This window comes from Crocodylus porosus, unplaced genomic scaffold, assembly GCF_001723895.1.
Source record: "Crocodylus porosus isolate Cpor-Errol unplaced genomic scaffold, CroPor_comp1, whole genome shotgun sequence".
NCBI classification, from domain to species: Eukaryota; Metazoa; Chordata; order Crocodylia; family Crocodylidae; genus Crocodylus; species Crocodylus porosus.
In genome coordinates, this window is record NW_017728917.1 from 9,809,959 (window position 1) to 9,837,786 (window position 27,828).

The 27,828-nt window shown below is 47.5% G+C and overlaps 1 protein-coding gene across 3 annotated transcripts in view; it reads left to right on the forward strand.

Annotated features, from left to right (window-relative positions):
* FRMD4B (FERM domain containing 4B) overlaps positions 1-27,828 on the forward strand; it is a 118,701-nt gene that overhangs the window by 50,201 nt on the left and 40,672 nt on the right. For all 3 annotated transcript variants that reach the window (XM_019536670.1, XM_019536669.1, XM_019536671.1), the window contains exons 4-7: positions 2,725-2,817; positions 8,500-8,584; positions 21,449-21,505; positions 22,530-22,552. In XM_019536670.1, the coding sequence (XP_019392215.1) occupies positions 2,725-2,817; positions 8,500-8,584; positions 21,449-21,505; positions 22,530-22,552 (258 nt within the window). The remainder of the gene's footprint in view (positions 1-2,724; positions 2,818-8,499; positions 8,585-21,448; positions 21,506-22,529; positions 22,553-27,828) is intronic.

Sequence of the window (27,828 nt, forward strand, 5' to 3'; positions counted from 1 at the left end):
AGTTGCAAGGATTTGCAGGCATCTTCAGCATGAATCAGTTATAACATTTTTGTCTTTTCTGGCTTCAAACCCATTATAAACAAGCCTTTAATCCTGACCATTGTAACCATAGAGAAATGTAAAGCTAGAAGACACAGTAATCAAGTCCCAATTTCACTGACTTTCTCATTTTGATAGAAGTCAAAGACTCCTTTGCAGGCTACTGAAAAGGCTACAAAGGTAGCATCTGTTTTTAAGTTCGTGGACTCCTCTCCCTTATCCAGTTGCTAGCAAACCCAAGCATCTGATGTCCGTGAGCATGTTGCTTATTCTGCCCATTTCTGCACATGGTACCGCACATATTGCAGTGCTGTATGCACCCCTACGAGCCTTTCTAACACATCCGTGTCTCAGCTTCTGGGACTGACAGAAAAGGGAAGCATGGCATAGAAGGGATGGAGGTTTACAACAATAGCTAGTAGATGTTGACCCTTGTTATAATTTTATATCTGTATTACAGGGGTGAGAGTCCCTGCCCTCTCCAGGAGGCTGCCCACTCTTTTCACCATGCCCTCAGTTACTTTAGATGATCATATACAAAGCCTCTAGGAGTGGGAAGCCTCTTAATCTCAAGATTTAACTCTCATACAAAGCTGTACTTCAGCCCATCTCTAGAGAGGGACCCCCTCTCGGGATTTTTTTGGGAGCAGTGGAGAATGCCTGCTAGAAATCGGTCATGGTTGAGCATTACTGCTGGGCCGGACAGTTGTTCCCGACTCTGTAATGGGTGCATGTGTTTGAATGACAGCGGTCCTCCTAGGGACTGTCTTCTTAAAATATTTTTGCCACGTACTTCTCCTTTCCGTGGTTCGGAAAGTGTTTTTCTCCCAGCGCTGCTTCTGTAAATACCTTCAAGATGCTGTTTACGCTTGGCTTTTTATTTTTTCCAGCAGAACTGCCACGAGAATACTTCTTGGTTAGTGGCATTTCCACCTGATGAGCTTTTCCAAAGCCCTGCCTCTGTGTTACATAAGAGCTGCTGGCAACTTGGTGGAAAAAAACATGGGCAGATCCCAGAGACTTTTCAAATGACTGCTCAGTGGGCCCCTGGCCCTTCTCCGTACGTGCCTCAGTATTTGGAGACTGAGTTTGTTGCCTCTGGAGGGCAGTCATGCTCTTCAGACCTGGAGGTTTTCTCGCAGTGGTTCTCAAACTTGTTAGACTCAAGGCCCCCTTGGAAAATGCCGGCTCTTAATCGTCACTTGATTTTTGACTGCAGAAATACAGGCATACCTCGTTTTATTGCACTTCGCTTTATTGCGCTTCGCAGATACTGCGTTTTTTACAAATTGAAGGTTTGTGGCAACCCTGCGTCGAGCAAGTCTATCGGCGCCATTTTTCCAACAGGATTTGCTCACTTCACATTTTTTAGCAATAAAGTATTTTTTTAATTAAGGTATGTACATTGTTTTTTTAGACATGGTGCTATTGCACACTTAATAGGCTACAGTATAGTGTAAACATAACTTTTATATGCACTGGGAAACCAAAAAATTCGTGTGACTCACTTTATTGCGATATTTGCTTTATTGCCGTGGTCTGGAACCAAACCCGCAATATCTCCGAGGTATGCCTGTACTAGAGCAGTTCTTCTGTGGCAGGGAACGAGAAAGAATAAAGCAAGTCAGGATGCTTTTAACACGATTTGAAATCTCTAGGTTGCTTTTGTGAATCTTGTCTGCACACCTAACAGCGCTACCTGAAAGGATCTCAAGGCAACCCATAGCACTCCGGGTGAGAGTCACTGTCTTGGATAGCACTGATACGTCAGACTTGATTCCTGCTTTAGGCAACGTGCAAGACAGACTATAGCTCTGGATCTGTCGCTGATTGTAATCTGAAATTGGTGCATGCGACAGAGTCGTTTCTTCTAGGTTGCAGTGGCAAAGTTGAACAGCAAAGAGAGACTTCTTATGCACTCGCTTCGCTAAGTTAGCAATAAAAGCTGAATCGGGAACTTGTACTAGATCTGAGTGGGCAATCATCACGAGCAGGACTTCTGTCAGTGGGAGGCAGGCTGTATAAATAGTCCATCTGAGGTGGGAGAGCAGGGAGCTGTGCAACTTCACTGCACCTAATAGCTTCATAGTTAGTAGGGTCGGAAGGGACCTGAGCAGATGTAGTCCGACCCCCTGCCATGGCAGGAAAGAGTACTGGGGTCAAACGACCCCGGCAAGGTGTTCATCTAACCTCCTCTTAAAAATCCCCAGGGTAGGAGCCAGCACCACTTCTCTGGGAAGTTGGTTCCACTTTTGACTGCAGAAAAGTACTAGAGCTTGACCCCTGGGAGCCTCACCCATCTCCTCTGAACGAAGCCAGTGGGGTCTAACTAATTAACCACATTAGAGGTTTGTAAGACACGTTCGTTCGGATGATCTTTGTTACAGCGGCACAGTGAAGGTGCCCGTGGGTTTTCCCAGTCCCGAGCATGGTCAAAATCTGAAATTTCTGGTAAGAAAAGAGGCACTCAACCAAATACCGTGCCTGTCGGAGGCTTGAGTTTTGGTCACTGCCTTTGGGGGGGTTGGAATTAGTTGCTTAGTTCTTCCTCCTCTTTTGTTTCACCAGCTTTTTTTAAACAAAGGGCCAATCTGAGTACATACAAGCAATGAAAGGAACCTTGTCTCCGTATTTGCCCTTCCTGATTTACAATACAACCTGTTCCTCTCCTGTTTATTCCCACAGAGGCCAGAGTATCTGGCTGCAGTTAGATCATCGAGTTCTGGATCATGACTTGCCCAAGAAACTAGGCCCAGCAACTCTGTCCTTCGCAGTTCGGTGAGTACCTCTTATCCAGATGGCTGTACTGTCAGTTTGGTTGAGTGATGACTTAAAAAGACTGAATACTAATTTATCCACAGCCATGTTGGTTGGGGTTTTTTGGAATGCAGCAAACCCCTGGCTAACTGTTGTTACCCATTGGCTTTACCTCTGAGATGACTTTTTATAGGGTTTTGTTGCTGTTTTGTATCCAAGCCATTTTTTATTGTATAAAATGTCGATTATAAACAGAAATTGCTCAGTTTGTAAAAGCCCCGTACTTGAAGAAATTCTTGCCCAAGTTACTAGTAATAACTTTGATTCTTTAAACCGTGCCCAGTTGTAATAATCCTACTTAGTTCCCTACTTAGTTCCCTATCTACCTTGTGTCAAGAGGGTTTTGTCTCAACTCGTATCAGCAGAAGAATTTTTTTGCTGGTCTAACTTAAAAGAAGTCCCTGAATGGGGTAGGCGATACTGGCAAACGGACTGGTTTTGGCTACTGGCGCTGCCTTTGTTACAGCTTAGCTGTATTGGTTAGGATTTGATTTATTTTTTTCCACGTGTTATTAAGTGAAGAGCTGTGCTGACAAGCCTGTTAAGTGCAGAGCAAGCCTGGTCTGCAGAATCCCTTTTCAACCCTCCTGCGCCAGCACAAGGCAAGCTTTCATTAGGCTTTTTTGAAATGTTATGTCTCGGGCCAAATCAGTTCTGAATCCTGTCCACTGAGCAGAGCTCAATCCTTCAAGTCTCCGTGGCTTTCCCGCCGGCAAGTATCCTACCTCCCAGCCTCTTCAACCTCGGGCTTCGGATACTCCCAGGACCATAGCAGCATCCTACATGCAAGCTCCAAGTCCGGAGGCGTTGGGGTTCAGATGCTCCCCGGTTTCGCTTGCCCCCGGCCAAGAAGCCGACGGAGCAAGCGAGAGGGAAAGCTCATGAGCGGTGCATTTAATTGTCTGCGAGGCGCTCTGAGAATGTGTTTCCTGTAGCATGAGCTGCTAGGTCCCGTGTCCACCTTATGGCGAGCAGCTGTTTGGACAAGCCTGACCTTGTTTTCCCTGAACATACACAACTTCAGTCTCGTTAGCTTTTTTTGTGGTTTCCCCTTTTCTTCCTCCCCCGTTGACAGTGACTCTCTAAATACATTTATTGCAGTCTCTAGGGCAGGAAATAAGGCTTGCTCTGTGTTTTGAGTCTGAGTCCCTCACGCATGGCGGCTAGGAAAAACCCTGTCTTGTCTTTGGCCAGCAGACTGGCCATATCCCTGGTCTTGCCCATTCTGCTCTGAGATATAAAGGTCATCCTTAACAGGGCTTTGCCATGACACAGAAGTCTGCAAGGTCCCGACAAAGCTCTGTTGTCCTGACTCATGGCAGAAGAGTCTCCAGCCCAGTGCCGTAAGGTCACCCATATCACATGCAGGCTTTTTTGCTGTCCTGTGTGCTCCTTGGCTGGGGATACGGTCCCCCTTAGGTTTAGGAGTGTCCCTCCTTGGATGCATTAAAGAGTAATGCAGGAGGAGCTGGCTTGAGAGAGAAGTAGCTTGTGGATGCTAATTTAAACCATGCCACGTCGGGTGGAGCTTGCATTTCAGGGGCACGAGAGTCCACATAAATGTGAGGAAGAGGGAGTGGGTAGTGGATGAAAAGCCCGTTGGGAAGCAGCAAGAGGAGGATGTGGAGATGATTATCTCTTGCAGACTTCTCTGTGTCCTCAGCCAGGAGAGATTGGAGTGGAGACACCTCTTTAAAATCTACAAAAAATAAATTTTGTCTCCTCTGTTCAGATAAGTGAGCGCCTCTGAGGCTTTTTTGCAGCGTGGCGCACGCCTCGAGTGGTGAGCTCACACACACTTATCTCTCGCCAGCATATGTGCCCTGTCATAGTCTGTTCTTTAATTAAATCCAGATGCACACAGGCTAAATGCTGCAAACAAGCGCTGTGTGCACACTGCTTCGTGGAGCAGTCTGGGCATGGTGTGGCAGTGGGAGTGAGCTTCTCCCGCCAGGCATAACGCTTTTTGTGCGGGCAGTGTGGTGCCAGCTTTCAGTCTGTGACCAGAATGGAAATGGTGGAAATGCTGCATCCTGCTGGTTTAATTCCTCACCACAGATAAGCATCTGGCCAACCTTAGAGTCAGATGTAGACATTACCTTTCTTTAAAAAAAATTAAAAAATCAGCGTTTTAAAATAGGAGGAAGTGTCATTTCCAAAATGCACAAACAGGAGTTTCTGTTACTAGATTGATGGCAGGCATTAAGGAGATAATGAACAAACCTGATCCTTTTTCCTTAATTCTTTATAAGTGGAATTAGCATCCTCCCTGCTTCTGGGCTTTTGTCCCACTTGTGTCATGCCCAGCATTTAGTTTGAGTTCTCAGCTCATCTTTGAAGCATCTATAACACTTGTAGGTGCCATGAGATGTTGGTTTAGTTACTATAAGGAAAATATGCCACTTGATTTCCAAACAGCTTCTTTTTTTCTAGCAGGAAACAGGAAAGCGTGGAACCCTTGGCTTTTCTTTTCCACGGTGAAGTGATATTTATTTTCTGATGAAAATTTAAGTTTCATGGGGGGGAAGTGTATTTCTTACCACGTGCTCCCTGACTTGCACTTCCTTTTTTCCCCAGCTCCAATCATTAAGAGAGAACCTCGTTTCATAGTCTTCCAGGTGTGATTTGTAGCGTGTATAACAGCCCGGTGCTGTGAACAATCATTCTTAGAAATGGTGACCGTTGCATCGAGCAGTTTCCAACCCGTTTCCATACTGTAATCGACCCTTTCCCATTAGCAACATGGGAAAGTCAGGGTGACCCCTGACACCTAATCACCACTCTCCTGGGGTTTGCGAAGCCAAGTTCAGAGCATTTGCATTAGAGTAATGAAACACAAATGTTAGCTCATTCCCTTAAAGTTTTGTTAATTGTATTCTTAAGTTAGCAGTAAATTCAAGAATCCCTGGAGGATGCCTGTACCAGAAGCAATCATGTATAGCTATAACCTGCCTAGTTTATAAATTATAAATGTATAACTCTCTTTAGAGTGGAGACAGTTTAGAAAACGACACCAGAATGAGCCCTTTATTGTCTGGCCAAACTTGCCCATCAGTCCCGGAGCATCCTTATCTCTGTGGTCCGGTGTTCCCTGCACATGTTGTAATGATAAGGATGTCCTCCACGTACTGGAGAAGAAATAAAACAAGTGGGGGAGGAGAACAACTTTCCACAGCATCCTGCTCCTAAATCCCACGAGAGATTGCAGCTGGATGTGTGAGAGCACAGGGCCGCATCTCTTTGTAGTGATGCCTGCCCTTGCTGCAAAGGTACTGCCTGTGTGTCACCTCCTGGTGAGCTGCTGTGGTTGTGTCGTGCATGTTGCAATCTGCTTTCAGGATTTTGAAGGGTAGATAAGTCCATGGTGGTTTTTTTTGCAAGTGGCATGGAAGCTTTGAGCCAGCAAGTTGCAACCCAAGGGTCCGTTCCTACACAGTGCCCGGTATCCTCGGTTCTCCTAGGAGTCGGGGGGTCAGATTCGCCTTTCCAGCTGGTCTGCCTCAGCGGGAGGTCTGCCGCAGTCTGTGGAGAGGCATCCAATGTAAAAGGATTTTGGCTTCAGTGGATGGCGAGGACATTTGGCATCTCGGAGGCTGAAGTCTTGACTTGCTTAGTGCAAACTCTTTGCTGAGGTCTCGGTGCTCCTCTCAGTGGTGCCAGAGTAACTGCTCTGAACCAAATGAAGTTATTGCAAACACCAGCAGTGCTGAGATCGGGTTGAGGGCTGTGCTCCCCACCGGTTTTGACCCAGATGCGGCTTGCGCTGCGGGGCTGGAAGTTGGTCTGTTCTCCGAACAGACCAGAGGAGAGAGGGGACAGATTTAGGATGGGTCTCTGACAGCTGATGCATCTCAACAGGGTTTTCTGGGTTGCCTGGTCTCTGCAGCTTTCATTAGCACATAGAATAGCCGTTCTTTTCTGGCAGTTTTTAAGTACAAATATAGGTGGTGTTGGAAAAGCAGTCAAGATCCTCCTTCCTCATCCAAAACCAGCTTCCTATGGGGAGGACTGATGGGGAGATAGGCTGAAGGGGACCTCACAGGGTAGCAATGCTGTTCCCACCCAGCAGTGGGCAGAGGTACAATGGCATAGGATGGGCAGTGGGGCCTTCCTGCAATGGTGAGGTAGAGGAGACACCATTGCAGAAAGACATTCAAAAACAGTGTCCCTCCTTGGATGCATTAAAGAGTAATGCAGGAGGAGCTGGCTTGAGAGAGAAGTAGCTTGTGGATGTTAATTTAAACCATGCCACGGTGGAGCTTGCATTTCAGGGGCACGAGAGTCCGAATAATATATAATATCACAGTCGCAAATCCATGCGAATTGGAAAGTGACTCCTTGCTTTCGAGTCCCGATGTCACGCAGCGCCCTGGAGCCGAACAGCGTGGGCTCTCTGCAAGTCCGTGCACTTGCACCTGCTCGAGTTAGTCACGCAAGAGGGGGCTTCTTAAAGACTAGGGATGGAGACCCGGGGAGAGGTGGCTTATTAGCAAAGAAGTGCTGCATGTTGAGGAAGGCTGGAATGAGGCCAGGGCTTGCCATGTGGCTGATGCTTAGTGGGAGGTCAGGCTAAATGAGTGGGCCGCTGCCCTCGGGTCCTGGCAGCCGGACTCCAGCACAGACGGTAATAAACTGGGGAACTCCCCACGCTGGGAACACCCACACTGAACCTCAGGACTTGACTGGAGTAATCTCCATCTGAATTGCACAAGATGCCTGTTTACATTAGCTTCTCAGGGCTCAGAGATACGGAGGGCTCCCTTTGCCCCCTGCACAGGGAAGGAGCCTAATGCAACCACAGCCTGGCACGGTGTAGCTGAGGAAGGATATGGAAGGAGCCTGAGTGCTTCCTTCCCCCCCGGCCCGGGGCCAGTAGCCGTCCCTCCAGATAACCCCTGGTGTTAAGGGAAACCCCAGGCATTTTCAGAAAGGAGTGGGAGCCTAGGGCTGTGCGTGGATGCGGGCAGTCTTGCAAATGCCTCTGAGTCCAGGTGCTGCAACTCAAGCTCGTATGCAGTCTGGAGTAATGGAAATTAGAGCCAGAAGGACATGCCATCTTCTCTTTGCCCTTGCCCTGAGTTAGGATCAAGTTAATACCTAGATCAGACCTGACGGATGATTGTCTCTTGTTAGAAAGCCCCCACTGAAAGAGATTGTGCCACCTCCCTAGGTAGCCTATGCTAATGGGTTGTTCTCCTGATAGTTCACAAGCTTTCTGGATGCAGCGTGGTCCAAAGTTGTACATCTGCCAGCTTTCCATGCTAGCTAGCTTTAATCCCTCTTGGGAAGTGGATCTCGCACTGGCTTGGTCAAGGTGTACCATAGTGTTTGTTACCTTTCCCTGGTCCATGGCTCTTGTCTGTGCAAAGGGATGACTTACCCCTTCGAGATCTGCCGAGGTTGTCCTGAGACCTGAAATGCCGCGGATTGCTCTTATCAGTTTAACAGGGGGTTTCGTCATCCTGCATTCCCGTCTTTTTGCTTGACTCCCACTGAAAGGCAGGAAATTAAATGCAATAAGTCATAATTCCTCTAAACCATCTGTACTGCCAGGAATAAGATAGGGAGGAAATCAGAATGCCTTGGGAGGAGAATGAAGCCCTCTGAAGAAAGTAATGCTGTCTTGTTCTTCTTTCCCCTCAGGTTTTACATTGAAAGCATATCGTTTCTGAAGGACAAAACCACGGTAGAGCTCTTTTTTCTGAATGCAAAGTCCTGTGTGCACAAGGTGAGGCACAAATATCTTTTGATCCTTTTTCTCATTCTGGTGCATGTCCCACTGTTAGAGCCCATCACCTAGACAGACCCACAAATGAGCCATTCCTGAATGCACATGTCTCAGTTATATCAAAGACTTCGTACCTGAGGACTCCTGAACTTCAGGAAGATGATGGTGTCCTCATCCATCTTTCTGAGGCCTTCTGTTTCTCAACCGGGCTGAACCCAAATCCCAGCTCCAAATACATTTGCAAGCTGTTTGAAAAGAGGGCCATAATTTTGGGGCTAGGCCCCAACTCTGATTGACATCATACCTATAGCTTCCTGGACACATGTAGTAATAAATACCATCCACTTTGATTCAGCTGTAGTTAGGAGGTTAATACTGGGTGTGTCCACATGTTCTTTAATGTGTTTTAGGTAATGCACATTAGATCTAGTCCCTCAATTGTGAGGTACTAGAAAAATGTGCATTAGCCTATTTTAATGTGCATCAGCTGAAGAGCAAGGTTTTTTGTGACTTGAATGCACATTAAAATAAGTTAATGCGCATTAAAGTGCATGTGTAGACATGCCCACTGTGTTCATAGTCCAGTCAAGCATTCACATAGGAAAAATATGTTTATTTAAATGCTTCTGTACTCCAAATCTCCCACCTGCTTAAATGAGCACCCATCAGACGAGCCAAGGGTGGTCCTAACCTTTGCCAAGCTACCAAAACCTTTGCCGTAGTAGCAGCCACATTTCAATGAACTTTGTTCCCCCAATCCCAGCTGAGTTCAATAGCAGGAGAGTCTCATGGCCAGTGTTGTGTTGTCTCAAATAAGCATCTTGGCACTTGGTATTAACAGTTTCAGGAACCACTGAAACAGTTTAACTAGACACAGAAACCCCACCAAAATGGAGCTGATTGAGTTAGCCATAGGACACGAAGGACATTACAGCCATCAAGACCTCACCAGGAGGCTCTGAAATGCTAGTAGTCCCATGCCAAAAAGGGTAAGCATGTGTGTGAGCATGTGGGGGTGGTGTTTATGTACAGAGAGTACACAGTGTAAAAGATGAGGAAAAAATACTTACTGTAGAAACATAGGTGTCATCCAGCCAGTGGGGATGACCTACATCTGGCCCAGATAAATATGATTATTCAGGGAGCATAGCTGCATAGTCTGGCAATGAACTGCTGAGAACGCACAGTGCTGGAATAAACACAGCCACTTACTTTACTCTGGTCCTTTGGGATTCATGAGAAATTTTGAGAGTGCTTTCCCGACTGGTAGGTGTGTGCTTTAATTGGTATCGGTGTCGAAGATGCCAGTTGCCAGCTTTTGCACAGCACAGCTGCCAAGAGAAGAAAAGAGAGTTTCCTCTAGTGTACATTTTCTGTAGGAGGCACAGGGAGTTTTTACCTAGAAACTGGATCTCACTGAAAGAAAATCACAGGGCAGTGGTGAGATATTCAGGAGCTCCAGCAAAAGCAGACAGCCCTTTGCTCCTGTCGTTGTGAGCCGGTGAAATGAAAATGAACCTGGAGCAAAGAAATGTCTTTTGTATCTAGATCTTTAATTAAAGTTTCAATTTAAAAAATCAGAGCAGGCCAGCTGCCTGTTAGCCGGGCTCATTAATGCTAGCGCAGCCCAGACAGCATGGCAGTTATAGCTTTATCTTTGCTGCTAATAAGGCTGATTCGTACAGTTTGGCTTGGAGTCAAAAGTTGTCTGGACGAGTTTCTGTAGACTGAAGACAATAGCACAGCCCTGCAAAGCACCTGTGTCGGCATTGGGATGGCAGCCTGATGAAACCTTACCCCAGAATCCCACCTAGAAAGCAAGGTTATATTGATAATGGGGCTTGGAGTCTGGTTCTTTGTGTTCAGCGATGCTCCTGGCTATGCCGCGTGCCACGGCACCATGCCTCCTCCGGGTCACTTTGACACATCGCTGTTAGTTTGCAAGCTATTTAGGACAGGGACTGTTGCTTAAGATGCACCTGGCAAATGGGGCCATGGCCTGGTTACAGTGCTTATAATTAAACCCCAGATTTAAGCACACACTTTTCTACATTTGGCAGTAAGGCCATTAGCCACCTTCATAAAAGCATGCTGCAGATACATTACGAGTTAGATAAAGCAACAAATATGTGGGATTAATGTGCAAAAGGGTGCATCTATATCCCCAAAAGTAGGCAGCCAGGTGTGTGCATGGAAATATAGGTAAAACATAGCCCTCAACTTGAAATCATTTGAATTTGCTTTGGAAGTACATTTGACCCAGTGTCTTTTAACACTGTCCAGCTTTTTTTTTCTTCCTATTTGGGGAACTTTGCAATTACTCTGTGGATCTGTTCTAGCTCTCCAGAGTAGGTGAAATGCAGTTTCGATGCTCGTGGGATGGACTCTCTCGTGTTTTAAGCACCCAAAATTCAGATGAGTAGATACAAAGGCGTATCAGAGGTGTTCGAGCCCCAGGTGGGTTAAAGGAACATCTTAGCGCTCTCCTTTGTGCTGCAGGACTAGGAGGTGCAGTCTGAGCGAAGGGCAGTGTCAGCACGCAATGCAATCACCGGATCCGTGAAACACCCTGCTGCTGGTCACTAATGACAAGGAAGAATGTTCCCTGGTATTTCTCACTGGTTAATCCAGCTAGGGGAGCTTAAACTGGTTTTTTGCTCCATTCATACTTGGAGAAAACGCCTCCTGGCTTTTGGAAGCAATAACCCTGCAGCATAGTGTGTGATTCAGAGGGACCATTAATGCATAGGTGCATGCTGTTGACATGCAGAAAAAAATACAGGGTGCCTTATCCTACTGAGATCTTTGTATGAGACTCCCGTGGACATGGGACAGGAAGGAAGCTGGCACGGTGGGCACTCGCATAAAAGGGTTTGGAAGCAGGAGAGGAACCAGAGCAGGTTGATGGAGATGGCTTAAAATGCCATCAGATCTGTTCCTTCAGTTACTTGTGCTGTTTTCGTTGTCCTGTTGTCTTTCAGAGTGGGAGAAACCTGCAGAAAATCACTAGTTCAGAAAGTACATGGGCTTCGTGCTTGACTTGGTGTATGCTTTAAGCTCTGTTGACCTCAGTGGGATGTTGCATGTGCCTCTATCTCTTGTCTGTGCTTATATGCTTTATGCACTTAACTGGACACCTGTTCCAAGTGCTTGTAAGAATAGTGCTGCTTTCCCGATGTAGGCAAAGAATAGGTCTGTCCCGGGGGCTAGGGGTGGCTTCATTTCAGCGTTCCTGTATGGCATGAAACCCAGGAGCCGGTTCAGGGTTTGAGCAAGTGACACCAAAGCGTTGCAGTCACGTGAACTCCAGCAGGACCGCTGCAAGTGGCAGAGAGAGATCAGCACTGGCAGACTCGCTGGCAGGTGGCAGTGCCCGGCAGCAAAAAGTCAGCCTGCAGCCCACAGGTGCATTGACCCTGCTGCTCCAGTGGAGGCTGGAGAGCCTTTTGCTTCGGGCTGAGCTTACTGATGATGAGTAACGCGTCTGCGCGGCGGAGAAAGTCACTTAATAACACCCTGCTGTACGTAGCTGCTCTCCCTTTCATTTTGTTCTTCCTCCCGTGTCTGATTTGAAGCTGGCGACCCCGTTCCTTGCAGGAAGCTAAGTGGCAAATCAGATGGGCGGCCCTCCCACCTTCCCCCTTGCTGCGTGCTGCCCTCCGACCTCTCCCTGCTTCAGGGGGTCCCCACAGCTGCTCCCACACCTTCTCGTCCCTCCCCTGTGGGCTCCTCCATGGGATTTGTGCCCTATCTTCCCCTTCCCTTTCTGCCCAGGGCACCACGTGTGCTGTTTAAGCTGCATGTGCTGTTTAAGGGGGTTGCGAAGACATCCCTCTGCTTGCAGCACAGGGCCGGCTGCAGCTCCAGCTCCCCAGTGGTTCAGGCTTCCCGGGGCTCTGATTTGTACCCGATGCACGCTCACAGCGCTGCTCTGAAGGGCGTTGCTTTGTCCTGGGTGTGTACACAAGTACTGGTAATTCATGTCCCTATTGGATCGGAGTAGCCCCGTGTCCTTTGTCCAGATCAGCATGGACAGCCGAACGGGAGGCAGTAGACCAGGCACAGGTAAAATGGTGGATACAGCTGGCAACCAGACTCCAGTTCCCAGCAACCCCTGCCCGTGTCGCTGCGGCCAGTTTCCATGGAGAGCCCAGAAGTGGCAGGGCTGTGACGCTTTCCAAGCAGGGCTGGCAGGGCACGGGGCTAGGCGGTGAGCTGCTCCAGAGCATGCAGGCAGCAGATCGCAGCTCTGCACCAGCTCCAGCCCATGCTATCACCGCCACGAGGTCCCGGAGCAGCTCTCAACCCAGCTATGCACCCTGCCAATGCTGCTTGGGCCGGTCTCCATGGAAACCCTGGCCCTGCGCTGTCACCGCCCTGCTGCTCCTGGGGGTCTCCATGGAAACCAGTTGCAGTGACATGGGAAATGGAGTCCACCAGGAGCCCTGTCCGATGCATGGGCCAGACTTTGCCCACCCATGCATTAGACAATAGTTGATAAAGCTTGAGGTTTTGGGATCCATCACGGTCTATGGAAAGCCCTTCAGCGGGCTTCCTGAGGCCCTGGCCAGATGTTAACATACGCTAGTTTAAAATTGCACGCTGAATTTCTATATCGCACCCAGTGAGCAGGCCTGCAGTTGCCCCCGGATAGCAAGCACAGGTCCCTTACGTGGCAGGAGAGCAAGCAATAGCCTGTTTGCATTTAGCAAATGGCTATTCCAGGATGGAAGGGACCACATGAAACTTAAACCACGGTGGAGTTTTACCCTGATCTGTTCAGGGTGAGTCCTCCTTGCGCTTAGCCAAAGCTACCCCTGCTTAAGGACTTTGTGTCATTGGTCTGCTACTTTTCTGTATGGAAATGTAATATTAATTGAGCCGGTGTATGTGTTTTGTCTGTCCATAAGCAGAATCTTCCTATTAAATATTGCTTTCCTTATGCGGCATTTTGGGGAGAACACCATTGCAGAAGAAAAGAAGGGCTGCAATGAGGCATCGTACTTTTGATCTTTGTTTTCTTATAAGTTTTTACAGTTCAAGGGCTTTGGAGAAGTCATGCCTAAGAAGATTCAGATGCCTGTAATCTTTCCTTAATGCTACAAAAAAGAATTTAAAAGCCCGCGTGAGATGTCGGATAGATTCTGTTGAAAGCACTGTTAGATTGAACAGTGAAAGCCCGGCCCTTGCTTTCAGGTAAAAACAGATTAGCTGGAATGGCTGAATTTGCATAGAAACAGCCACATTTTATAACATGCCAGATGCCTGTTGCAGTTCGTGAATCGTAATCAGAACGGTTTGACAGAGGAGGAGAGGACTTGGTCGTGCATATGTTGTTAATCTGTTTTGGAAGAGTAATTGGACCTTGCTTCATTTAAACCAGCCCTGTTTGGACAAATAACACACTGCTTTGGCTAGTGAATCTCTGTCAAGTTTGTTATACAATAAAGCTAACATTTGTACAGCAAATGCCCCAGATGCTTCCCCAGCCATAGATTGAATCTTTGCCAGTCCTTAAAATATGTTCTATAAACTAAGGTCTTGGTCAGCTTGGCTAATTTCTGCCTCTGTCCTTGGGCATTGGGGATTTGTTTTTTATTTCCCATTTGTTTCAAAGACCCGCAAAGACGTTAAGGCACGCTGACAGCAGTCTCGATTTGCGGTGGAGCCCATAAGCACGTTAGCCTTGCGAATGGGTTCTTGTTAACATTTGGCAGGCGGAGGGCTAGCGTTTACCAGGAGAAGCTGTTGAAGCTGACCTCTGGGGTGAGCATAAAGTCTGGCTGCCTGCCAGCTTGCGAAGAGTAAAGTGGTCCCGTATATTAAAGAGCTCTCGAAAGTTTTATAGTAAACATTTCCTAATTCCCCCACGTCACGGGTGGATGAGACATGTTCTCAGATAGACTCTGTGTACTGAGTGTAGCTCTCTCCAGCCTTATTAAAATATACACTGCCAGGGGCTTTATTTATGATTCTGTTCCTAAAGATAGTGCGTCTGAAGTGCGGGGGTGAGAGGTAACCAGATGGGGAGGAGAAATCTCAGGCTGCGAGTATGCTTTGTGGAAAGACTTCTGCCTGGGATCTCGTGCTCGACGGTCTTCAGCTGTCATGAATTTCTTTGCCTCTGGCTTCTCCGGTGAAGGGAAGGGAGTGGACGGGATTGAAGAGCACGCGGTTTAACGTGTACATTGATTTTTTTTTCCCACCCGGTCCATACGGGCCTGCTTTTGGACTCGCAAGGTAGCCCTGAGATTTCTTTTGGACCGTGCAACACGGTTGCAGGCTAGGCTGGTACAGCGGAGCGGTGGTGCTGTGTGTTGCATCTGTGCTGGAGGCTTGCACATCTGGCATGTGCAAGCTTCTTCACCAGCCCAGGGATTGCTCCACGATGGGCTGGTAGCAGTAGTAAACTGTTATCCTGGTGGGAGTTGGCCTGCCACGGCTTTCTGCAGCGGTGACAGCAGGGGGATGGAGGGCTCATGGGCTCAAAGACAAGCTCTGGAGGGAAGGATACCCTTCTGTCTTCCCACCCTCCTCCGAGCTCCTGCCCTACCCATTACATTCGGCTGCCTGCTCTCCTCACATTGCTTCGGTTCTCTTCCTCCTCCCCAACTCCCATTACGTACTCAGGGTGACTTGCTCCCTTTTTCTTCAGTGCCCAGATACCACCAAAGGATGCAGTGGGATGCTTTGCCTTTTCAGCTGCTGCACCTAATGTCCCTGCTCCTCAAGCGCCAGGAGAAACAATTGCATAGAAAGTCTTGGTCAGACCTCGTGCACCCAGGATTCAGCATCTGGGGATGAAACGTGAAAAGTTTGGTTCAGCCTGTGGGAGGTAGGGGGCCATGGGGCAGGCAGAGCCCTTGGGGGAAGGAGTCACAAGCTGCTGCAGAGCATGGTGTGAACTGATTTTTCAGAAGACATTAAGTTGGCCAAACGTGCTCCAGAGGCGGGCGTTGGACCTGGATGTCACTATCCGCCCCTGGACCCTGATCCACGGCGTGCTTGTACCGCCACTTCACAGCAAAGACTCTTTGTTTCACATTGGTGGAAAGGCGTGAGTTTTCCCCTCCTCTCGCTCTGAGAAGTGGCTTGGAGCTCTTCTAGATACGAGAAAAAATCATGGAAAAATTTCGGTCCAGCCAGTTGGTCAAACAAAGTTGTGCACAACTGAAAAGAGGGTCTGGACAGTGCTGGGCAGCCTTAGCGATGTGTGCCTCCGCCAGCTTGGGCTATAGTTAAGAGGCAAATATTGATGATCAGAAGAGGTGCCATGGGGCTCTGCTCATTTGGGGTGTATTCCTCCCTTGCCAACGTTAGCCACACTGGAGGGGTTACCCAGCACAGATCTGCTGGAAGGACCTGGCTTTAGGTTTACCTGACCTACCAAGGCTAGGTTTGCCTAATCCTCCAAAGCTGGAGAACCAACTCTATGACTGACTACTACACCTTCATCGTCAGAGTCATTCCCATCAGCATGTACTTCTTGCTTTGAGGCTATGACCCTGCAAGGGATTTTATGAGGAAAGGCATAGAGATATTTAAGATGTGGGGATCTGGCTTTGACTAAATCATATGGTCCGAGGTGGCTGTTCGATGTATCCCAGAAAGGATCTGCGGTGGGAAATAGCGCTGTTAGCACGCTCACTTGTGCTGCCTCCACACCCAGGTAATTGTCTTCCTTGGCAAACCTTATTGCACTTGCCTTGAGTCCACCCCTCTCTTTTTAATTGCATTTTTTTTTCTCTTCCATTTTTCCTTTTTTACAGCCCTCCCAGTAATTGTGGGTAATTATAGGCAGTTCTCTGGCTTTCTTGAGGCTACTCAAATGCAGACTGGCTCAGGGCGTGGCTGGCTTATTGTAATGGAAAATAAATAAATAAGGAAAAGCCAAAGTTTAATGAGGGCAGGGGGATTTTCTGGTGTCTTGATTCTCTTTTTTTTTTTTTTTCCCCTGTCTTTCACCCTGGACTGTCTGGAAGGAGCCATTTCAGGTCCTGGCTTCTCCCTCTGGTTGGCTCTCTGCCACTTCCGATGAAAAAGGCAAAACACAGCAGTTGAACTCCCATGCGTTTCAGTTCTTTGGACTGAAAAAAGTGTAGCTCCGAAGTTTCGCTTAGCTCCTCCAGCTCCAATCTCCATTGCCCTCTTGTTCTTGATGCATTTTTCAGCCACCAAAGACATAGACTTGCCCTGTATGGTGGGACTCAAGAGCTGATATTGTTGTACCATATTTGTGCTCATTCTCTTGCTCTGGTGCCAGGCATCGTGATTTTCAGGGTGTCCTTAGCTTTGCCTCTACTCAGTAAAGTGGCTCCCTAAAGCAATGGGACATGTTAAGAACGTCACTAAATCAGGGCCCAAATTCTGCCCTTATTCATTGGAAGGCAGCATTTCTACGACTCCACTCTTGCCATCTTTGACTGATCCCTTGGCCATCATTTGATGCCTTGGCCATCATGATGAAGGGCATGCGAGCCTGAGAGCTTGCAAAGAAATTTGTTTTTTTGCAGCTATTTAGCTGGCCTAATAAATGATATCGCCTCTACCGAAGGAGTTGTGTCTGCTTAGAGATATTGATGCATTCCTGCCATCTAGGAATTTCCACTCAGCTTGGACATCTATGAGACTGTCTGTTTCCTTAACATTATTCAGCATGAAAAAAGCCACCTGGATATGTGGGCCAAATTAATTCCTGGTATAAATTGAGCAACTCTACTCTGGTATAAATTGAACACTACTCCAGGGGTGAATTTGCCTTACTGGATAAAACAATTGATCCCCTCTGCAGATCGTAATTGAGAAAGATCTTTTTCTTCCCCCTCCCTGGGGCAGCTCTTTCCATTCTGGCTAAGCTTATTTACATCTGAAACGTATAAGGTTCAGATGCCATTATATGAATTGCATCCATCTACTTAACCCTGCGCTAATGACCTTATTCCCACTTGGGGTGATTCTAGGAAAATATCCAATCTTCATATTCAACATGTGGTTCTGAGAGCAGCCTGCAGACCTGGCTCCCAGGCCCCTTGGCCTGCTTGCTGAAATGATCTGAGGGATTGCAGGAATTGCAAATTAATCTTTGCGGTCTGTCCCTCCCATCTCCTTTGGAAAATGGATCTTCTTGCTAGAGCTTTGCCAGGCTTTCATTACAAAGCCTGGAACTACACTGCACTCACCTGGGCTTGGGCTTTGTGATGAAATCCCACAACGGATTCGAGAAGGAGGAAAGCTGGAGAGCCGAACGTGGCCATCTGCATTTGATGAAAGGCTCCCCCTCCCTGGGACCTGTTTTGAGCAAAAACATGCTGCTGCATGGATCAAGACACATTCATGGTCTGCTTGAGTGAATAGACTTGGGTTCAGATCCTGCTTCTGATCTGCTGGGTAGCCTCAGGGAGTGACTTCACCCCCGTTGCTGAGAGGCAAGGATTTTTGTGGGTGCTCTCCTTTATTGAACTGCATACTTGGGATAGACTCAGTTAAGCTTTTGAATGCAGTGCGTGCTTCCTCAGGTCACTTCTGCTTCCTTTCCAACTCTGGCTAGTCTTTTTAGCTTTTAACCTCATCAGGGCAGGAGTACTACACGTTTGTACAGCGCCTTGCACTATGGGGCCTTAATCTTTAGACCTTAGTGTCATGCGGTAATGCATAATTGTGGGATTAAAATAAGTTCACTCTATCCTAAAAACAGGAGCAACTACTTTGAGTGCAGGAGAGCAGGGGAAAAGCTGCTAGTAGCTCTTTTGTATGAGTGCACTGGTGCGTACGGACTGCAAGCGTTGGGGAACCCCGAGGACCTGCAGCAACTGGACGCAGGCATGCCAACAGCTGTTTGAAGTGTAGCAAGAGCTGAAATCGCAGAGCCCAACTCTTGACTGCATTTTTCTGGTATAGCCGTTTCCAGCTGTGCACCTGAGCAGGAAGAAGTGCCAGGGCGTTCGGACCATCCATTGTAAAGAGAAAATCTCGCGGGAGGCTATGGAGCGAAGTTTATTGGCAGTTGCTAAGACTCCAGCCACGTTATCCTCACGTTGCAGTTACAGGTGCAAGGGAGTGGGGCATTAGGCCATTATGCCACTCAACTGGGGTGCTCCCTGGCGTCTGGTATGTCGCGTTTCTTCCCTCCCAATTCCAAGCAGGTCCCTGGCTGTTCTGAGCAAAGGTTTTTGGTTCACTGTGGCTTCCAGGGTGCGTTTTGGGAAGCATTTGTCCCCGAGGCCCTGAGGAGTGTAGGTTCAGCAGTTGTATGGTTTGGCCTTAAAGGTTTTGCCGTTTCCATTCTGGAAGCGAGTGAGCAAGATGTTGCTCATCAAGACGCTCGGAGCGGGCTGCCTGAAATGGCTCCGCAGGGGCAGAAGCACCCAACCTGTCCAAGCCTTTACGGGCAAACAAAATATTATGGGGAGGCAAAAGTAGCTAAATCCCTCTCTTGGTAGATAAAGTTTCAGCCTTTGCTACCAGGAGACACAGCCCCAGTTGTGCAATAGGCTGGTGTTTAAAGCCATAGGATCTTGTAACATCCCAGGTAATGCAGTTTGTTTGGTCGCTCCACTGCTGTTGTATGTTAATGGTAATTTTCACCGAATGTCGTCACATGTGTAGGAAAGTGCTCTGGGTTTCTTAAAGCTTGTATTTAGGGCCATGTCACGTAAGCGGACAATTTAAGACCAGCTAATAATAATAATAATGATAATAATAATACATATTATTATTAAAATAATGATAAGTATTATTATTAAATTGAGTATTATTTTTTAAAGATAATAATTAAAATAATTATTAACTTTCATTTCTCATCTTTGAAGTGCTTTGCAAACATTAACTAAACCACACAACACCCCTGCAATGTAGGCATCTATCACGCCCATTTCACAGATAGGTAAACTGAGGTTAAGTCACTTGCCCTTGCACTGTTTTGTGTTGGGAATGAAACCTAGATCTCCTGGCTCCTAGTCATGTGCTGCACGCAACTGGTGACCACGGCTTTGCTCTCCCCTGTATTTTAAGGTAGGGTGATACTGGTATACTTAATTTACTTACTTTTAAAGGCTGCGTGCCTTAGTGGCACCACTGCGGGGGTTGCTGCAGTCAGCTGCCTGCTGTGTTCCTGTGCAAACCCATTGGATGGGTGTGAATGTGCCTGCCCCTTTCCAGACCACAGGCTTACTCAGGAGACTGTCTGGATTTTCCAGCGTTGACAATTGATCGGAAGCAGACCAGTTTCTGTGGCTGAGCAGTCACCCAGGAGCGAGAGAAGCTGACTAAGCGGCTGCTTTCACTTGCACTAGGGTGGTTGTAGCCTCACTGGGTGTAGTACCCGGAGGGTGGAGTTGATCTGCAGCCTATCCAGGTGCTGCATGCCATTATAAATAGCTCCCTTTGGGAGCTGGCTGGGGAGGTATTCCCAGAGGCCGTTCCCATATCCCTATGCTTGTTTGCCATCACAGGATTTTTTTCCCCTGCCCCCCATTCGAATGAGGTTTAGGGCCTTTGGTAGCACCTGGGTTAGAGCACTGAGTCAACCTGAAGAAGGTGAGCCACATCCTGGGCTGTTTGAGGCTACCTTTGAGCCCCAGAAATTTTTGGAAGGCAAAGGAGAGTGCTGACTTCAGGGGCAAGATGCAGATAGAGGAGGTTCAATATTATCACCCGCAAGCAAAAAAAAAAAAAAAAAAGGGGCGGGGGTGGGGGGAGTGGGAAATGTTATTGGTCGATAACTCACAGATCGAGGCTGATTTTGGGTCACATCTTGTCCTTCCTACGCTACACAGGAGATGCAGGATGCAAAGGGTAATTTTAGTAGCCTCTTGCCTTCCCTGGCCCATTTTAAGTGCTAGGAAGAGACTCTCTGCCCAGTTTTTTGTCCTCTTAGAGACCCAGGTCTAGTACTTGTGCAACAGAGCTGCCCAACTTTGAAAAGTTGGACCCCGTACAAGGCTCTGTAAGCAGAAGTGGACCTATGAGAGTCCGTGCTTTAGCTAAAATGACAAGTTATGCATGTACTGTACATCTTTAACAATTAGGCAAAGCGTGGTGCATGCCTGGGCAATAAGCATCCAGGCAAGTGGCTTTGTCCTTTGAGTTTGGTCTCTGGTGAAAAGGACTCCGAGAAACTGTTCTGGACTCCGTGGGCCGGCATGGAGCAACGGTGTTAGTTGTGCCTAGCAAACATTATTTATCTGGCATCACAGAAATGTATGGTGCCATGCCAACAAGGAAGAAAGAGGGTCCCCACAGGCCATAAGGCGTGCACATCTTTGGTTTCATCCTGCATCCCTGGCTTACATACAGTTAAGTTGTGCCGGGTCCCTTTGCACTCGGCTCTGACCAGGCAGACCTGCTCAGCTGCACTAAGTAAGGATTTATGCAAGAAAAGTGCAAGAAAAGCCGTGCAGCTGGACGCTTCAGTGGAGAGAGCCTGAGCGGGTGTGTGTGTGTGTGTGTGGGTGTGTGTGTGTGTAAGAGTGAGGGAGGCGAACACTCACAAAGCAGAGAAATATTATCTCTGGGAAGGGACCGCAGCCAGCTGATCTGGTGAAACCTGTAGGGCCTGAGCGCCCTACGTTGCAGAGGCAAAGGCGTTCACGCCATGCACCCTCGCGTGCCGCCCGCCTCTCCGCTCTGTGCACCCTGCTTTCAGGACTGCCTCTCCTACGCGGTGGTAAAAAATAAAATAAAAATCACAGGACGCTTTTCTTGGCAGCTGCAAAACCCCCTGCCCTGCCCTTGCAGTGGTATGGTCTGTAACGGGAGCGAGACAGAGAGGTACAAAGTAGTGACGACCTCCAGGCTGGCCAGTGCCCGGCTGTGTCCCAGGGAGGTGTGATCCGCAGGCTAACCGTCTCCTCTTTGCACACACAGGGGCAGATTGAGGTAGACAGCGAGACCGTCTTCAAGTTAGCCGCCCTGGTTTTACAGGTAAGACGATCCTTTCTCGCACTGTTAGCATGCCTGCATTTGCTTCCTAACCACTTCTCCTTTGGCAAGTGGTGGCAGCGTGGTTTATTTGTTAGGTTATGGATATCCCCAACACATGCACACACAGAAGCACACAAAAAACGATGCATTCTCCCCAGCAAACGCGAGCTTCGCAATTTTAGGAGCTTAACTCCAGCAAGTTACTTCTGTGTTCAAGACCCTTGGGTGGAGGAGGGAAAAAAAATGAAGTGGACCTTTGCTCTGTAAGGAAGACCCTTGAGCGGAGTCGCTCAGTCGGAGCTGTTGTTATTTCTTTGCCACTTCCTCCTCCGGCGCAAATAAATGTGAGGCTCATCCACGAGCCGGGAATCGGGGCAGGGAGGGCAGGTGTAATAGCCCGATGCTACAAGCTGTTGTGCCAGTCATACGCATCCTCCTTCAAGAGGACTAAAACCAAGATTTTTGGTCTTCTGCAAATATCTAGTGCCCTCATCACGAATGTGACCCCTCGTTTTAACCTCCACCAGGTTGTGCAGGGGTTAAATTTACTCTCTGCTTCTACCCACGACTCTTCCTGCAACCCATCTGTTCCCATTGACAAAATCCCGCAGTGGGTTCGCATGGTCTGGGCTGTCTGAACCCTTGTTTTTGTGTCTTATATGTGTTCAGACCCGCTCACGACCCTCCTGTAATGTCAGGCTTTTGCTGGAAGTGGGCCATATTAGAGGGAATGGATATTTGTGGTGGCGCTTTCTCTCTAGTAAAAGGTGATGGGATGTGGAAATCCCCGGGGTCGTGGAAGTTATCTGATGGACGGTGCTGGCTCGACGCCCCTGGGGCCAAAGTCTGCTCCTGTATACATGCGTGCAGCTCTTCGGGCTGCACGAATGCCTCCGAAGTCAGGATTTGGCCTGAAAGGAGCCTGGGAAGAAAACAATGCTGGGAAATTTTCCTTCGCACACCAGGCTTGTGAAGAGAGCACGTGTTAATTTTTGTCACTTTTTTTTTTTTTTTTCAATTGTAGGAAGCTAAAGGGGACTACTCCAGGTAACACCATTTCCCTTTTTAATACTGATGTGCAACGCGGCTGTGCTTTGCTTTGTATTTTTAAACAATTGTTTGACTAACCCGAGCCAGAGGGAAAGCTGTCCGGCCTGCGCCAGCAGTTGGAGAAGTAAAACCCTGGGGCGGGGGGAAAAAACATCTCCGGAGTTTGCATGGCTCGTTTGTGACCGGATTCTGCTTCGGCCTACTCTCTGCACCCCACCGTTGCACCGCAAGTGTGGGTACCTCCACTATTTCGTATCATCCTCAGAAATCATTGCATATCATCCTCAGAAATGAACGCCCCCACCGTTTCACGCCGGAGGCCAGCGGGCTGTGCACTGCCACGGCTCCTCTGTGTGTGCAGTGCTAATGTATGCACAGGGAGATGGAGCTAGTCAGCTGCTTGCTCCGGGGATCAATGAGCTGCTTTCTTTTGCAGCTGCCCTCCCCGGGCCTCCCCCTTCGTGCACTTGACCCGACAGTTGTATTGTGGCTGGTGCGAGACACCAAGTTGCTCCAGCTTTGCAGCGACCTCCTGCTGTGTAATCGGACAGGATTTACCCTTTTTTGACTTGTTTAGACCCTGTGCCTTGGGTGCTATAACCGGCCTTGGGGGGTGGGAAGAGACCTTCAATTAGAAACAGCTTCGTGAACAAACAGAGGTGCAGAGCGTCAGCCTTAGGCTTGTTAATCTTTTACTACCTGCAGAGGTTTCCACCTAGGGAAGTTGGCTTGTCTACCCTTTTCCACGAGAGCTTTCGGTGCCCCGCTCTGTACAGGTGGGATGCAACCTCCTCCCCTGTGGCTTAGCCTCCCCCTGCCTCAAATCCCCTGGACGTGGGCTGTTCATGCGGCTAGCCTAGCAAGGTGTGGGATCTGGTTTGCAAAGCGTTTATACTCATCGGCAGGAAGAGAAAGGCGTGACTTCGGTTGTGCCTTCAAGGGCTGCTCCCACCCTGGAAACACCCTTTTGCAGCTCTTCTGGTAGATCTGTGAAACCCTACCAGCTGAGTACGTGGCCCATTTGCACCAAATAACCAACAGCCACCTACACTGGGGCTGATTCTAGAGCAAAATTATTATTTTTTTCCATCTCCTGGGTGGTTATTTGGGTCATCCACAATGAGGAAACCAGCTCAGTTACAGCCTGTCTCAAAAAAAATTTCCCTTGCAAAACTATGCTTGATAAAAGGAGTGCATTCCTCAGAGCAACCTGGTATTTAAGCAGTCTTCTCCATTACCAGTGTCTGGTTTCTAATGTCTCTGTTGTTCGTTATCAGCTGGAAATTAGATTTTTGAATCGCTTTGGAAAGCGGCTGTTAGGACGTTATATTTGCTTGATTTGGGGCATCTGAACTTTTGCACGTGGCACTGATAGCCAGTTAATGCAGGGATCACCTGGGGACTTAATGACTGGCTTTCTCCGAGCTGCAAAGTGGGTTGCACTTAAGAGCATGTTGGTGAACCCTGCTGTGCCTGGCTGGTTTTCACACCTCTGGTAGAGGATTTTTTATTTTATTTTTTGATCTGCAAATTGGAGCTGTGGATGGGGAAGGGCTTTTTGAAGTATCTTATCCTGATATCTATCTGGGCAGTCGATCCCTGTTGAAGTCAGCCAGAGTCTTGCACGCTGGTTGATTGTGGAGGATATGCCCGAAGACATTGGTAGTATCCCAAGAAATCATCCATACGGCTGAGCAGACAAGCAATGAAGGAATGCAGTATTTGCAAACTGGAAAATGCCCAAAGACATTGGTAGTATCCCAAGAAATCATCCATATGGCTGAGCAGGCAAGCAATGAAGGAACGCAGTATTTGCAAACTGGAAAATGAAAGGAGAAGCCTCATTTCTGCACCGTGAAATCTGCTGAGGAAACTTAGCAGGATGGCACTACAAAGACCCGTAGCAATGGGTCTTTGGAGATAAAGAACCTCTCTAAAATAGAGCTGCCTTGGGTAAAACCTGATGTGGATAGAGGAAGCTGTGGCTTTCGGACTAGAATAGCCCCAGCCTGTGTCAGAACAAGAGATTTCCAAATGCGAGGTCCCATGTTTAAGCGACTTAGGCTCTCAGGAAGCCTTAAACGTCAGTGGGATTTTAGACCCCTGTATGCCCAAGTTGCTTTTCAGATTGCCCCTGCAGTGTGTCTGTTTTGTAGAGGACACTAGTGTCAGCACAACTAGCCGGGACATTTTGGGCAGCTGCATAAAGCAACTGCTGGCTGCAAGAGAAATGATCAGCGGAGGCAAGAGCCCAGTGCAGTTGACATGGCCCATCGTTTTGTTATCCATCATGAGCAAGTCGGTTCCTTTTCCTGTTTACTACATTTGTGATCCCGGCCAGGATAATTATACTGTGTGTGTGTGAGAGTGAGATAGATAGAGATGCATAGGAGCAGGTCACATCAGTGCTCGCTGAGCAGCTCGGCTCTGCAAAGCGAGCCCCTTCCCTGCCGTCGTCTCTGAGGCGCGCGTGCCAAGCAAAATGCCTTCACGTGCCATGCTCTGGCACCCATGCCGGGGGTTGCCTACCTCTGTTACAGCCTATTCAGAGATGCATGAACTTTTGCAGGCTACAGCCTCCTTCGTCGGATGCTGTGGACCAATGCGAAGGTGGATAAGGCCAGAAAACTAACTTCTTAGCCTCACAATTGTGATGTTGAGCCACATGTGAGTTGATGGGGCGGCAGCAATTTGGCCCCTTGTTTTCCCGTAGAAAAAAGATGGTGGTTTTTGTTCAAAATCTTTTAAAGTTTTCTTATATTCACTGTTCAGCGCATCGGGACGGCCCTAATCAGATGCTTCCATTTAAATGTCTTTATCTGCCGCCACTCCCTTAAAAGTTGGAGTTTGTTTAATACAGTTTGCGGCTGTGTATTGTGCAAATATTGGTAATGAACACGAATTGGGTTGGTGAAACGCAGGAAAAACTGCAGTCCTTGTTTCAGAATGGCTTGAACTATTAAACTCCAATAGGAGGGTTTTTTTCCCTGACAGACAGCATGCTCGCTTCAGGTTGTGGCTGCTAGCATGGTATGTTGGTTAGGCAAAATATATGTGTTTTAGTCACTTTGGGAGTCTCATTTTTTACTTGATTTTGATAAAGCAAATATCGTGAGCAGAAAGCAAGCTGTCAGATTGGGTGTTCTAATATTTATTCCTAGTGCAAATACGCACGGTAGTATGGTGGCACCTTGGAAAATGAACTTCAACTTTCTTCTGTTAATGACTATAGACTCTAAGTACGCAGACCCGTAAAATATTTTATAGTGCTATTTTTTTTTATTAATGTTGTAATAAAGTTTTCTTTGTAGCATCCGTAATGTTAACTTACCCACCTTATAGACACCGTGCCATCTATTACCTGGATTTTCTTTTTAGCTTTATAGTTTAAACCTTTTTATTCTTAAGATGATTTTCCTACAGATGATAGCTTGTGATTTGGGGTTTCGTTCAGCTTGGATAGTTTCTGAGGCCGGAGTAAAAAAAGGTAGGGCACGACTGAAGTGAAGACAGATGGGTCTAAATCTTGTGCTTCCTGTATCAAGAAGTTTATTAAAATCAGATTAAGTACTGTGTAAGGAAAGTTACCTTTTCAAAAGTTTATTTTCTGACAGATTATCTCAGATCATATTTTCCAAAGCTGAAACCCAGTCGTGTTCCTTGAAAGTTTAATTAAATTGCTGGAGGAGGGCTTCCATTTTCTTTAAATAGCTGACACATTAGATTTTCCTTTTAGCCTGTGGGCTGCAAAGATAACTACTGCCTGGTATAACATAACACAGACAGTGTAATGAATTCCTGATAGCTGACATGTATGAGAGACTGGGGTTTATCACTGCATGGGTGATAAACACAGTTTGTAAAAGGGAACCAGTTTGTTTAAAAGATACCCTTGCGGACTGCAGTCATAGCACAATTGTGAATTCGGGAGCCTCCAAACCAGGTTTTACGGAGGAATCAATTAAATATTTGCCGGGTGCAGGGAACAATCTTTAAGTTTGCTCCAAAATAAAGAGCTGGTGAGAACGAGGAATAGGACAATTTTTATGTGACAAACGTATTGTTTTGCTGGACAAACTGGCGGGTATGCTTAGCAAAAAGGCATGTTTTAACATTGAAGTAGCTTATGCTTTGGGGAGGTTCATGGGGGCATTATAGGAAGGCACCTGTTTGCCATATTTCCCACTATCAGACTGGCCTACTTTAATGCATAACACACCCTGAAGAGCTGGTAATCGTGCACCCAGCCTCCCCGGGCTAACCAGCTGTTTTGAAGTCCAACCCGTCTGGCAGTGCCCGAGAGTCAGTGGTCAGTGCGTGTTAAGTAATAAGCCGGTGCCCCGGATCTACGTGAGCCCACGTCACTACATCATGATCTCAGGTGGCCACGCGTGTCAGCCAGCTCTGCAGAGGCAGCTGAGCAAGGAAAGGAGCTTGATCCCTCCAATGTTAGGAAATTCCTACCAGCCTGCAGTTTTGGGGGCTGGTGGTTTTGGGGGCAGGCACGTAGGGTGAAAGAGAGGTGGACGTGGAGGAAACGCCCATCTTGCATGGCCTCCAAGCTCACCTAATAAAAATGACACGTGGAAAAAAGCAGTTCTCTATCTTTGTGTTTAACCTGAAATATCTGCAAAGGCTTTAAAAGAATCATTCCCCCCCTCCAAAAAAAATTCCAGCTTAAGGACACTTGCAGGCACCATGCATGTCAAGTCATAAATCAATGTTCAACACTCCAGCCTTGCCTTCTGCTCCCTTAACCATATTCCTGTTGTTTGCTGAATGAATCATTATGTGTTTTGCCTTTCAGCAGTAACACTACGTAAACCTGTTCCTCAAATACCTCACTTAACCTTCTTGTAATCCATTAACTCCCTCCTGAGCAAACAAAGCTACCCTCTCTCTTGTCACAACATAGGCCCATTTTATGTAAAACTATGGAAAAACTAACACGTGCAAAAGTTTGCAACATCAGGCCTTAGCAGAGGGTTCATTTCTTTCCGTTTGTAGGGAACACACCGCAAAATGAGTGATATGCACACACCCATACACACACTGTGTGTGTGTATATGTATGTATGTGTGCGTGTGTGTGTGTGTATGTGCGTGTGTGTGTGTATATATGTGCACATATATGTGTGTGTATATATGTGCATTTATATGTGTGTGTGTATATATATTTATGTGTGTGCAAATATAGGTGTGTGTGTGTATATATGGAGAGAGGTGTGGGTGTGTGTGTGTATATCTATATATAGAGGTGTGTGTGTGTGTATA